At 38.8% G+C, this 13,504-nt stretch overlaps 1 protein-coding gene across 1 annotated transcript in view; it reads left to right on the top strand.

Moving 5' to 3' along the window:
- The first annotated feature begins 5,711 nt into the window (after positions 1-5,711).
- Positions 5,712-13,504, top strand: part of LOC131369498 (C-type mannose receptor 2-like) — a 28,644-nt gene continuing 20,851 nt past the window's right edge. The window contains exons 1-10 of the mRNA XM_058416185.1: positions 5,712-5,824; positions 5,968-6,009; positions 8,066-8,455; positions 8,573-8,923; positions 9,046-9,420; positions 9,500-9,865; positions 10,851-11,237; positions 11,335-11,727; positions 11,902-12,276; positions 12,402-12,764. Of these exons, the coding sequence (XP_058272168.1) occupies positions 5,985-6,009; positions 8,066-8,455; positions 8,573-8,923; positions 9,046-9,420; positions 9,500-9,865; positions 10,851-11,237; positions 11,335-11,727; positions 11,902-12,276; positions 12,402-12,764 (3,025 nt within the window). The 5' untranslated portion in view covers positions 5,712-5,824; positions 5,968-5,984. The remainder of the gene's footprint in view (positions 5,825-5,967; positions 6,010-8,065; positions 8,456-8,572; positions 8,924-9,045; positions 9,421-9,499; positions 9,866-10,850; positions 11,238-11,334; positions 11,728-11,901; positions 12,277-12,401; positions 12,765-13,504) is intronic.

Raw genomic sequence — 13,504 nt, 5'->3', positions numbered from 1 at the left:
TAGGATATTGACTATGTATATGTTTTTATGCACAGAAATGAGGACAAAATGACTAAAATATTTATGTTGTTGAAAATTCTCTGCATAATGCTACTTAAAATGTACAGTAACAAGTCTAAAAAAGTATGCTAATTCTTATTTCACATTTTGCAGAATATCACCATCAAGAAAAAACGTGGATGGATCTTGCAAGCTCTTGCTGTGTACCTCAGTGAAGACCCATCAAACCTTCTAAAGGAGTATGTGGTAAGTTAATTAAAAAAACAACTCTTGTATGTTACTCTAAAACCTTATTCTTTTCACCCTGGAACTCTTGGTAATTGTTTCTTTTCGTATTTGATATTTTTAGGATGCTGAACAAATTGAAGCTCTAACCTCAATGCATAAAACCACCCTGGGAATCTACGTTATAGCACACAAAGGAGCGGATGCTACAGATTCGTATGAAGATGTAGGGATCATCATTGAAGGTGTCCAAGTGCTTGAAAAACTTAACAATGTGGCAAATGCATATGCTGCAATGCTTGGTCTAATTTATGCATTAAACTTGGCTTACCCACAAGACCTGAAATACACTTTTGAAGTGTTTCAAAAGGTTTTTATGGAGCTCGATGCACACAAACTGTCAAACAGGGTTCAGGTCCTGAAAAATAAACTCCTTTCATAAACTCTGCAACTTGAGGTCAGAACCTAAAGACAGGAGTTACACTATATTGCCAAAAGTATTCGCTCACCTGCCTTGACTCGCATATGAACTTAAGTGACATCCCATTCCTAATCCATAGGGTTCAATATGACGTCAGTCCACCCTTTGCAGCTATAACAGCTTCAACTCTTCTGGGAAGGCTGTCCACAAGGTTTAGGAGTGTGTTTATGGGAATTTTTGACCATTCTTCCAGAAGCGCATTTGTGAGGTCAGGCACTGATGTTGGACGAGAAGGCCTGGCTCTCAGTCTCCGCTCTAATTCATCCCAAAGGTGTTCTATCGGGTTGAGGTCAGGACTCTGTGCAGGCCAGTCAAGTTCCTCCACACCAGACTCTGTCATCCATGTCTTTATGGACCTTGCTTTGTGCACTGGTGCACAGTCATGTTGGAAGAGGAAGGGGCCAGCTCCAAACTGTTCCCACAAAGTTGGGAGCATGGAATTGTCCAAAATATCTTGGTATGCTGAAGCATTCAGAGTTCGTTTCACTGGAACTAAGGGGCCAAGCCCGGCTCCTGAAAAACAACCCCACACCATAATCCCCCCTCCACCAAACTTTACACTTGGCACAATGCAGTCAGACAAGTACCGTTCTCCTGGCAACCGCCAAACCCAGACTCGTCCATCAGATTGCCAGATGGAGAAGCGCGATTCGTCACTCCAGAGAACGCGTCTCCACTGCTCTAGAGTCCAGTGGCGGCGTGCTTTACACCACTGCATCCGACGCTTTGCATTGCACTTGGTGATGTATGGCTTGGATGCAGCTGCTCGGCCATGGAAACCCATTCCATGAAGCTCTCTGCGCACTGTTCTTGAGCTAATCTGAAGGCCACATGAAGTTTGGAGGTCTGTAGCGATTGACTCTGCAGAAAGTTGGCGACCTCTTCGCACTATGCGCCTCAGCATCCGCTGACCCCGCTCCGTCAGTTTACGTGGCCTACCACTTCGTGGCTGAGTTGCTGTCGTTCCCAAACACTTCCACGTTCTTATAATACAGCTGACAGTTGACTGTGGAATATTTAGGAGTGAGGAAATTTCACGACTGGATTTGTTGCACAGGTGGCATCCTATCACAGTTCCACGCTGGAATTCACTGAGCTCCTGAGAGCGACCCATTCTTTCACAAATGTTTGTAAAAACAGTCTGCATGCCTAGGTGCTTGATTTTATACACCTGTGGCCATGGAAGTGATTGGAACACCTGATTCTGATTATTTGGATGGGTGAGCGAATACTTTTGGCAATATAGTGTATGTTATATCAATACTGTTCGAGTGTTGATTGTTGTAGTACATTTGTTTCATTTGCTGACCATGGTAAATTTGTTTCGGTGTTGGTCTAGCTTTAAATAACTGATGCAGCTGCTTTTTTCAGTTTCAAGGAGACAAATTTTTTTTTTTAGAACACTTGTTACATTACACTTGTATTATGTAGTTTGTAAATTGTTTCATTTAAAGGCAGAATGCTGTTGTAATTGTTTTGTTTTGTTTTTTTGTTATAAAATTAATGTAACTGGTAAATAACTAATGCAGCCGCTTTTTTCAGTTTCAAGGAGACACTATTTTTTTATAACACTTGTCACATTATTTGTCATTTGTAAATTGTTTCATTTAAAGACAGCATGCTGCTGTTATTATTTGTGGATTTGTTACTTTTATTAAAAGTGAAGATAACTGATTTTAGAGATGTCTGAGTTAAGACATGGGTTTCTATAAATTATTTTTGTAGGAAAAAAGTTGTTAAATTGCTGAATTGATTCAATGAATTTACTTAATAAACATAATTCAATGAAACTGGATTCTTTGTTTTGACTGAAAGAGACTATAATAATTTTAGAATAATTAAATGTAACTAACTTTATAAATTAAATCAAAATCAGGAACGTTAAGTTGATTCAACTAAACAACATTGTATTAACATTATGTAATAAACTTGCATTTACTGAAATAAATATTGTTACTTAAATGCAACATAACTGAGTTACGTGGAACCTGTTGACATAAAAAAGTTAATTAAGCCAACATTTCATTTTTTTGAGTGTTGTTGGCAATCACAGACGTCAGACATTTCTTGTAGTTGGCCACCAGGTTTGCACACATCTCACATCTCAGGGAATTTGGGCCCACTCCTCTTTGCAGATCCTCTCCAAGTCATTAAGGTTTTGCGGCTGACCCTTCAGCTCCCTCCACAGATTTTCTATGGGATTAAGGTCTGGAGACTGGCTAGGCCACTACAGGACCTTAATGTGCTTCTTTTTGAACCACTCCTTTGTTGCCTTGGCCGTGTGTTTTGGGTCATTGTCAGGCTGGAATATCCATCCACGACCCACTTTCAATGCCCTGGCTGAAGGAAGGAGGCTCTCACTCAAGATTTGACGGTACATGGCTCCGTCCATCGTCCCTTTGATGCGGTGCGGTTGTCCTGTCCCCTTAGCAGAAAAACACCCCCAAAGCATAATGTTTCCACCTCCATGTTTGATGGTGGGGATGGTCTTCTTGGAGTCATAGGCAGCATTCCTCCTCCTCCAAACACGGCGAGTTGAGTTGATGCCAAAGAGCTGGATTTTGGTCCTCTGAATCATTCAAATGTTCACTGGCAAACTTCAGATCAGCCTATACATGTGCTTTCTTTAACAGGAGGACCTTGCGAGTGCTACTGGATTTCAGTCTTTCACGGCGTAGTGTGTTACCAATTGTTTTCTTGGTGACTATGGTCCCAGCTGCCTTGAGATCATTGACAAAATCCTCCAGTGTAATTCTGGGCTGATTCCTCGCCGTTTTCATGATCATTGAAACTCCACGAGGTGAGGTCTTGCATGGAGCCCCAGGCCGAGGAAGATTGACAGTCCTTTTGTGTTTCTTCCATTTGGGAATAATCGCACCAACTGTTGTCACCTTCTCACCAAGCTGCTTGGCGATGGTCTTGTAGCTCATTCCAGCCTTGTGTAGGTCTACAATCTTGTCCCTGACATCCATGGACAGCTCTTTGGTCTTGGCCATGATGGAGAGTTTGGAATCTGATTGATTGCTTCCTTCTGTGGACAGGTGTCTTTCATACAGGTAACGAGCTGAGATTAAGAGCACTCCCCGAGAGTGCTCCTACTGTAATCTCAGCTCCTTACCTGCATAAAAGACACCTGGGAGCCAGAAATCTTTCTGATTGATAGGGGATCAAATACTTATTTCACTCATTAAAATGCAAATCAATGTATAACTTTTCTGAAATGCGATTTTCTGGATTTTTTTGTTGTTATTCTGCCTCTCACTGTTCAAATACACCTACCATTAAAATTACAGACTGATCATTTCTTTGTCAGTGGGCAAACGTACAAAATCAGCAGGGGATCAAATAATTTTTTCCCTCACTATAAATCCCCTCTGATGCGCATCATTCCGTTGTGTCCTGCATTGGCGAAAATCATGAAAGATCATCACATGAGTAGCTAACCCAATTAAATTGTGAATAAATGCAATTATTCCCTAAAAACATCCATTAAAGACAGTGATGTACTCAGGACCGAGTCGCCGGCCTCTACTGGTGAAGAAGGTAACCAAGGTGAGGACTTCATTGAATAATTCATTGAATGATGATGATATCCTAATGCTTGTTAAAATAAACTAATTTCTGCCTGAAACACCATGTTTGCCTTATCTTGAATATATCTTCTATTCATGCATTAGGCCTGTGTAGGACCAGTAATATTTGCAAAATGCCCCTTGCAAGTAGCTTACGGTTGCAGACTATGTGCAAGGTGAGAAAATAGTTGTCCAATTTATATGTGTGGATGGAAAAAGGAATAGTTCACTCAAAATTCATCATTATATAGTTGTCTCTTCCTATAGTCTGTGTATTGATTGCAAAATCTGCACCTCCTCAGTGGCTAATATTAATTTTATAATGATCCTTACTCTGTGAAGTCAGGCAGTAGAAGTTAAGTGAAAATTTGCAAATACTAGTCATTTTGGGGTGAACTAAATATGCAAGACTAGTCTTACATGTCACTGTCACTGTTATTTGCTGGACCACTTTAAAAAAGAAATTGGGGCCATAAATTAAAAGTATACCCACTTCTCCAGGGACCACTTCACCAATGGGCTTATGGGATCTGTAGTGCCACAAAACATATCCCATTATAGTCTAAAGGCAAAGGCCCAGCTTAATCTATTAAATGCATTGTCTTCATCTAGAATTCAAATGATGGGTGAAAATTCACGAAAGAGGAAAGAGATCAATGTGGAAAGGAAAGGAGTAATAAAATTGACAGACATGCACAGTCAGTGATGCCTGATTGGACTGAGCAAGGTTACACTAAGCTGAAAGAAGGCAAGCACGCTCAGTAGCAGGTGTTCTAGTGATAAAAACAACTAGATCAGAGATTTAGATAAATTCTTTATCTGTTTTTATTCGTCGTCTTTCTCATGTCACACTCCACTCATATGAATGTAGACACCCAGGGCTTAAAGAATTTGTATTTTGCTTTTACCTGGCCTACTAGAAGCAATACATTCATAAAAAAAAAGAAAAGAAAAACAAAAAAGTAAATGGCTATATCAAACCTGTTCTGTTCTCGGAGATGCCCCAAGTGCTTGTCCATGAGCATCTAAAATTCTTGCATAAAATTCAAATGTGTTATCTTCAACCACTAAAATTCTCAGAAAAATGGTAAAAATGTCTCACACTGAAAACCAACAGGTTTCAGATTAACTTTATATCACTGACTTGCACCCATCAAATAATTTCTTTGTTTGTACTGATAAAATGGGCGATAAGTTGATGACACCAATATTTGATTCTGATTCTGGTTTTTGATAAAGCAGAACAAATGTTCATATACTCAGAGTTCAAATTTCAAAAATCCTTCAGGCTTGAACAGTCCCTGCCATAACGTCTAACAAACATGTAACAAATATGTGACCTGGCAGCATTGCATAGAATCTAACCAGGAAGAAAGTTCACTAATTTCACCTGGCACCTTCATTTTGATATGACTCTTTGTACATTCAATAACCAGTTTTTCTACATATTCCTAAGCCCTTCCCACATGCTTTTCTGTAGAATCTTTATTTAGTGTTGAGAAAAATAAAGTGGCAGACAGGAGCAAACAGCAGAAAGATCCATGAGGTAAAATATTTAAACAGAAACCTTTACTAATGTGCCATCATATGACTTTGACTCTTTTCACTATAGAATATGTTTTTCTCTATAGACATTTAATGTTAGTTAGTCAATGTTTTAAAATTGATGTTAATCATACTTTCTGTCAGTGTATTCTACCAGAGCCATGTATCGACTTCTGCTGCTTTTGGGTAAGTCATATGTTATCTAGGTGTTATAAAATATATCTAATTGTTGTAATGTATATATTTCTAGTTTTTAATGATATGATGAGGAGTGCACATTGTACCATTACAGAAGATCATTTCAAGCTTATTAAAGACAATGAACAATCCAGAATAAGGAAAGGTTTTAACCTCACTGGTTTGACCTGGTCATTACAGATTGTAATACTGTGATAATATAATATACATATCAGTAAATAAGTACACCAGAATTAGTTTACAATACTAAAATTAGTTTTCAGTGTTTGTTTTTTTTTGTTGTCTATATGAAGAGATTTTTTGGCTTACTAAATTAGAAAAAGAATAATATAAAGGATATAAAAGATAGTAGGGAATGTGGAATAGTGTCAGTATGTTTAGTTGTCTTATTTGTATGTGATGTCATTTAATAAATTGATCTTAAATCACTAGCAAGACAACTGATGAGTACACAGATGAAATTTATTGAATTGAACATGCAAATTAGCTTAGTTTATTTTTTATCTTAGTAAATCAGGGTGTAAAGAAGCATCAGGGACATTACAAACTGAATCCATTTGTTGGGTTTTTAACAGCAGACAAATCCAAAACAAAATACAGAAGCAGGGTCGAGAAACAGGCAATAACAAAAATGAAAATACAGTCCGCACATAGTCAAACACAGAGAAGCACACCACGTCATACAGTGGCATGAGTGCAGCTTTAATGTCCATGAATCCTGAAGTGCTCCGCGTGACACTGAAGCTCTCGGTATTCTGGTGAGAGTTCCCTCTGGTGGTACAAAGGGGGAATTACAGGTGTAGCTGTAACAACTGCCCCCTCAAGGAACACCTCCCGGTGTTCTTCTTCTAGGGTGCCCCCTGCGTCTCTGAGTCGGTCGTTCTGGGTTTTCTAGGTGGCCATGAGTGCTGGGTCAATGACATCAACCCAGGATCTTTCCTATGGTTCTTAACCCTCCCAATCCCAGTGGTGGTGGGGATGTGGTGTACGGGTTATATCTGCATGAGTTGGTGTGAACTGGCTTCAGGAGTGATGCATGAAATGAGGGAGAAATGCAATAATTGACAGGCAGCTGCAGATGACACATGACCAGGTCGAACTATCTCAGGATCTTAAACAGTCCAATGCATCTTGGGTTTTCTGCATGGTAACTTGAGATGAAGGTTCTTAGGGTAGAACAACCACACCTTTCATCGTTGCAAAAAATAAGGCCCACCCCGCTTGTCGTGGATTCAGTCTGTTTGCGTTCTTGATATACTTGACATACTCCAAGTTTTTTATGATCTTGGAAACGAGCTCATGCCCCCTCCAGCCATTTTCTCCTTTCCTCCAGAGCCTCCTTGCATGATAACAACTCTCGGTTGCCCACGTCATAGTTGGCCTCGGCAGTGGTTAGTTTTTTGGAGAAGTACGCACAGGGAAAGAGCTTGCCAGGGTTCCCATGTCTCTGCAACAGTACAGTTCCTACTCTGCAGCACGAGGCATCAACCTCTATAACAAACAGAAGGTTGAGATTCGGGTGAAGCAGTATGGGTGCTGTGGTGAATCTTTGCTAGTTGGTCGAAGGCTTCTTGAGCTGTGGTGGTCCATAGTAATTTCCTTGGCTGTAAGGGGAGCTGCCACCATGCTGTAGTTCCTGATGAATCACCTCTAAAAGTTGAGGAATTTTAAAAATCTTTGCAGGTTCCAGGGAGTGGGATAAAAAAAAACCCCATAAAATATAGTCTACAGGGCAAACAAATCCAAAGACACAAAATCCAAAAACCATGAAACCAGAAAAACAGCGCAAAGTCAAACAGAGAAAACAATGAAACGGCTCAGTACAAAGGAAAATCGTTGACATCACTTTGCGCTATATAGCGGCAGGAGTGCAGCTTAAATGTCCATGAATCTGGAAGTGCTCCATGTGTCCCGGAGGTGCTCAGTATTCTACCGAGGGTTCCCTCTGGTGGTTTGGAGGAGGATTTGCGGGTTTTGCTGTAACATGGCTTCATTCGTGTCAGGCTATATTTATTATGTAAAACTGGTGTTATGTCTTTCACAGGGTTGTTCAGCATTAGTGTTTGTCTTCCTCGTCAGTATCACTTCATTAATGAGAATAAGACCTGGTATGAAGCACAGAGATACTGCAGAGACAATTATATTGATTTAGCCTCTATTAATAACACTGAAGAGGACCTGGCTGTTACTGAGATCACAGACATCTGGAAGAACAACCGAACCTGGATTGGACTGTATGATGATCTGAACAGCTGGAAATGGTCTCTGGAAGATGATTCTGTCTACAAGGAGGGAGAGAGAAGATTTAGAAACTGGTATATACAGAAACCAAGTGGCTGGTATGGAATCAGTTTGTGTGTGTATTTATCAAATTATGATGGAGTTTGGTGGGACACCTCTTGTTCTGCAATGCTTCCATTCATTTGTTATGATGGTGAGTACAGCAGTTATGTTTATGCTTTACGAAAACTCATTCAAATAAAAACATTAAATTTTAATTAGCTTTAAATTCAGTACACATTTTCTGTAAAAATACAGTTTTCTCTTTTAGGCAGAGTGAATGCCAGTGAAAGATATGTCCCGGTTTATCAGTACCTGAACTGGACTGAAGCTCAGAGATACTGCAGAGAGCATTACACAGACCTGACCAGTGTGAGGAATGAGACTGAAAACCAGAAGATTAGATCAGTATTTAATAATACGTATTATGCACCTCTTTGGATCGGCCTGTACAGAACCAGATCTTGGTCAGATAAAAGCAACTCTTCTTTCAGCAACTGGAAACCTGGACAACCAGATAATTACACTCTGAATGGATCCTGTACTGCTGTGTCATTTAATGATTCTGGCAAATGGACAGATGAAAACTGTAGTCAAGCTTTTCCATTCCTCTGTTACAGCGGTGAGTAGATTTCTTTTCTGTACCTATCTACAGTGCCAAATTTCCTTAGTATTACTTGATGCTGTTGAACACAAACCAAAATAATGAGCATCGTAACAAGCATTTTTTTTGTCCAACTGTAGTAATACCATCATTACCCTCACATCTGTATCAATTTGTTACTGAGAATAAGACCTGGGCTGAAGCACAGAGATACTGCAGAGAGAATTACACTGACCTGGCTACCATTGATAACATGGAGGAAATGAACACACTCCTTAACACAGTAAATGGCAGCTACTCAGGTTTAGCCTGGATTGGACTGTATGGTGAAGAGGACAGTTGGAGATGGTCTCTGGATGATGATGCTTTCTACCAGGAAGGAGAGAGAGACTTCAGAGGATGGCCCCATCAACCTGATAACTACAATGGACAGGAGCTGTGTGTTTATATTAGATCTGATGGAACATGGTTTGATGGTGACTGTAGGGCATATTTAGCTTTTGTTTGCTATGATGGTGAGAATTTTGATTCAATTTATGGAAATAAACTTTGTAATTTTGGTGTAGGTGTTATTGAGCACATTTATCTTTTCAGGAATGAATGGAACAGAAAATTACACATGGATAAACCAGCCAATGCCTTGGACAAAAGCTCAGCATTACTGCAGAGAGCATTACACAGACCTGGCCAGTGTGAGGAATCAAACAGATAATCAACAAATCCTCAACTTTACAGATGGCTCTCCTACTTGGATTGGTTTATACAGGACCAGACTCTGGTCAGACAAACAGGAAACCACATATGAAAATTGGAGACCAGCCACCTATAAACAACCAGACAATGGTATTTATAATCCCTGGGAATACGGTAATCAGCACTGCACTGCTGTCTCATTTAGGGATTCAGGTCACTGGACAGATGAGGACTGCTTATCCACATTCCCTTTTATCTGCTATAACAGTAAGTTCATCTAATCAGCCTTTATTCTTTAATTCACAATATGATCTTTATCCACTCAAACTATACATATATCACAAATATTTCTTTGTTTTTTTTATTATTATTCATATGCTATATGTCCAAAACATGCAGAGACCTGTGCATCACATCCAAATTCGGGCATTCCCTAAACTGTTGCACAAAGTTGTTCAAAGAATTCCCTTCACCAGAGCTAAGGGGTATAGTCCAAACCTGTTTCAGCCTGACATGCCCTTTGTTAATGTAGCATAAAGAGATGGTTTGTCAAGGTTTGTGTGGAAGACCTTGAGCTCAACCCCACTGAACACATCTGGGATGAATTAGAAAGCTGCCTGCATGCAAGACCTGTTCACCTATCATCACTGGCTGATAGGCACACTTGTGTTCTTGTAGCTGCATGGATACAAATCCCCACAGACATGTTCTAAAGTTTAATATACTTTTTAGAGTGGAGACTGTTATAGCAGGAAATGGGGTCAACTCCATATTAATGCTGGTAGTTTGGAGTGGGTTGCTCCCTAAGGGCATACAGGTGTGATGGTCAGCATATACTTTTGTGGTTTAAAAAAAAAATAAGGGTTTAATTTCATGTGAATAAACAGCTTACATCCACCCACTGTCAAAAATTCAATCATTTCAATACTTTCCTCAGGAACTGATCTGTGCAAATTCATAGCCATTTACAGTTATGCATCTGTTCTGACAAGTCATATGATTTTCATGAATGTAAATATTTGTATATTATCTCCAAAATTAATGGAATGAAAAATTATTTTTTTGGATTTCTAAAACATCTAACTTGAATGAAATCTCTCAACCTTTGATACACTGTCTTTAAAGCATATCCAAAATTATTAAAAACAGCCGCTTTAACATTTTTTGTTTATTTTGTCTATTCACATCAATACTTGCAAATAATATGTCGTTTGTCTGCAGAAAATTATATTATGGTGTTTTTCCTTTAAAGAATTCTGCACTGGATCATCATGCACCCTCCATCAGTATCACTTTGTTAATGAGAATAAGACCTGGACAGAAGCACAGAGATACTGCAGAGAGAATTACACTGACCTGGCTACCATTAATAACATGGAGGAAATGAACTCACTCCTTAATACAGTAAATGGCAGCTACTCAGGTTTAGCCTGGATTGGACTGTATGATGATCTGAACAGCTGGAAATGGTCTCTGGATAATAATTCTTTCTACCAAAATGGAGAAAGTAACTTTAGTAACTGGTATATAAGCAAACCATGGACCTGGAATGGAAACAATTTATGTGTATATTTTACTTATTATGCAGTTTGGTGGGTGGAATCTTGTTCTACAAAACATCCATTCATTTGTTTTGATGGTGAGCACAGCAGTTATATATGCTAAAGAAATGAAACTTTGAACAAACACATTCTAGCTTTAATACACTACACAAATTGTTTTTTCATCTGTTTCAGGCAGAGTGAATGCCAGTGATGAATATGTTCCAGTTTATCAGCAGATGAACTGGACTGAAGCTCAGAGATACTGCAGAGAGCATTACACAGACCTGACCAGTGTGAGGAGCGAGACTGAGAACCAGAAAATCAGATCATTATTTTTTAATTCCACTGATGATAATGCTTATTATAATTATTATTATTATACTTACGGTTTTTGGATCGGCATGTATAGAACCAGTCTTTGGTCAGACCAAAGCAACTCTTCTTTTAGCAACTGGAAACCTGGACAACCGGACAATTATAGCCAAAATAAATCTTGTGCTGCTGTGTCATTTAATAATGATTATTATTATGGGAAATGGACAGATGAAAACTGTGATCAAGCTTTTCCATTCCTCTGTTACAGCAGTGAGTAGATTTCTGTTCGTTTAAGACATTTTTAAATATAAACTGTACATTGTTTGCTGATAGTGGCAGTAGTATTGATAGTACAGATATTCTTCAACACATAATGAATAAAATAAAACACCTTAAATGTACCTTTTGAAAATAAGGCACAAACATTTTTGTTACCTTCTTTAGCAATGTCCTCAAACTCCTCTCATCAGTATTGGTTTGTTGATGAGAATAAGACCTGGACTGAAGCCCAGAGATACTGCAGAGAGAATTACACTGACCTGGCTACTATTGATAACATGGAGGAAATGAACACACTCCTTGACACAGTAAATGGCAGCTACTCAGGTTTAGCCTGGATTGGACTTCATGATGATTTGGACAGCTGGAGATGGTCTCTGGATGATGATGCTTTTTACCAGGAGGGAGAGAGAGACTTCAGAGGATGGCCCCATCAGCCTGATAACTACAATGGAAATGAGATGTGTGTTTCCATGGGGTATGGAGAGAAGTGGTATGACAGGCCTTGTACTGACAGAAAGTCATTTGTTTGCTATAACGGTAAGCTCTGACAGAAAGTGAAAACATTTGGTTTAAGTTTTTTAACCTGCTATTGTAGCTGATATGGACAATAATGGTTAATAATTATAATACTGTCTGTTTCTTTATAATATTCTCAACCTTAGGTATGAACAACACATATGTGATGATTTATAATCAAACGACTTGGGAAGAAGCTCAGAGCTTTTGCAGAGTGAGTTACACAGACCTGGCCAGTGTGAGGAATGAGACTGAACTTCAACAAATACTGAGCATCATGAAGGGCTATGAGGTATGGATAGGTCTGTATAGGAACCGATTATGGTCAGATCAAAGCAACTCAACCTTTACATATTGGAGGCCACAGAGTCCAGAACCATCACCCGAACCTGATAATGGTTTGTATTCATCTGGGCAATATGGAAATCAGCACTGTACAGCTGTGGATCCTTCTGGCCGATGGACAGATGAAAACTGTTTTGCCAGTTTCCCTTTCATCTGTTACACTGGTAAGTTGAGCTCCTTTTGTAATTAATTTAAAGAATAATAAACAAAAATAATAATCCAATATAAGAATACATTCTACTGGTAGCTATATTTCAAAACATGATTATGAAAGTTGGCAATAGCAATGTTTGCAGCTGGAATAAGATTACCAGATGTTTGCTAATCCTAAATGTGTCTTCCTTGTGCTCTGGCAGCATTCACTCCAGGTAAGCAAATGCACTATTTATGTGATTATATAAAATTATTAGAGATATCTGTGAACCTATTTTACATTAGCATGCTTATTTAACTGTGTCAATGCTAATTGATTTTTCTTCATTGGTTAATTGGTAATTAACATTTTTATCTCAGGTGCTATGATGGGATTGCGAATGAAAGTCATAGCTAATGAAAATCTGTTAAACTCTCAGATTAAAAGGCTGGTGCTGATGGAAGTACGTAAACCTCTCATTAAATATGTTCTTTTATTTTAATTTTTATTATTAAATGTTATTACACTGCGTTTCTTTTGTAGACAATATGTCAATTTATGTAGCAAAAGAAATATTGTTGTCCAAAATGAGTATACATAAAAGGATTATACATTTATATTGGATGAGATGTGGCTTAAAGTGCTTTACAATATTTACTGCAGTTATTTAAATATTTCACATTTCTTTTAGCTTCAGCAAGAATTGAGTGGACTGGGACTTTCAAGCAACTACACTGTGAATGTGAGAAACATCCGTAAGCTTGGTCCATG

This window comes from Hemibagrus wyckioides, linkage group LG18 (assembly GCF_019097595.1).
Source record: "Hemibagrus wyckioides isolate EC202008001 linkage group LG18, SWU_Hwy_1.0, whole genome shotgun sequence".
NCBI lineage: Eukaryota > Metazoa > Chordata > Actinopteri > Siluriformes > Bagridae > Hemibagrus > Hemibagrus wyckioides.
The sequence above is the reverse complement of the archived record's forward strand: the minus strand, read 5'-3'. Positions and strand labels throughout refer to the sequence as shown.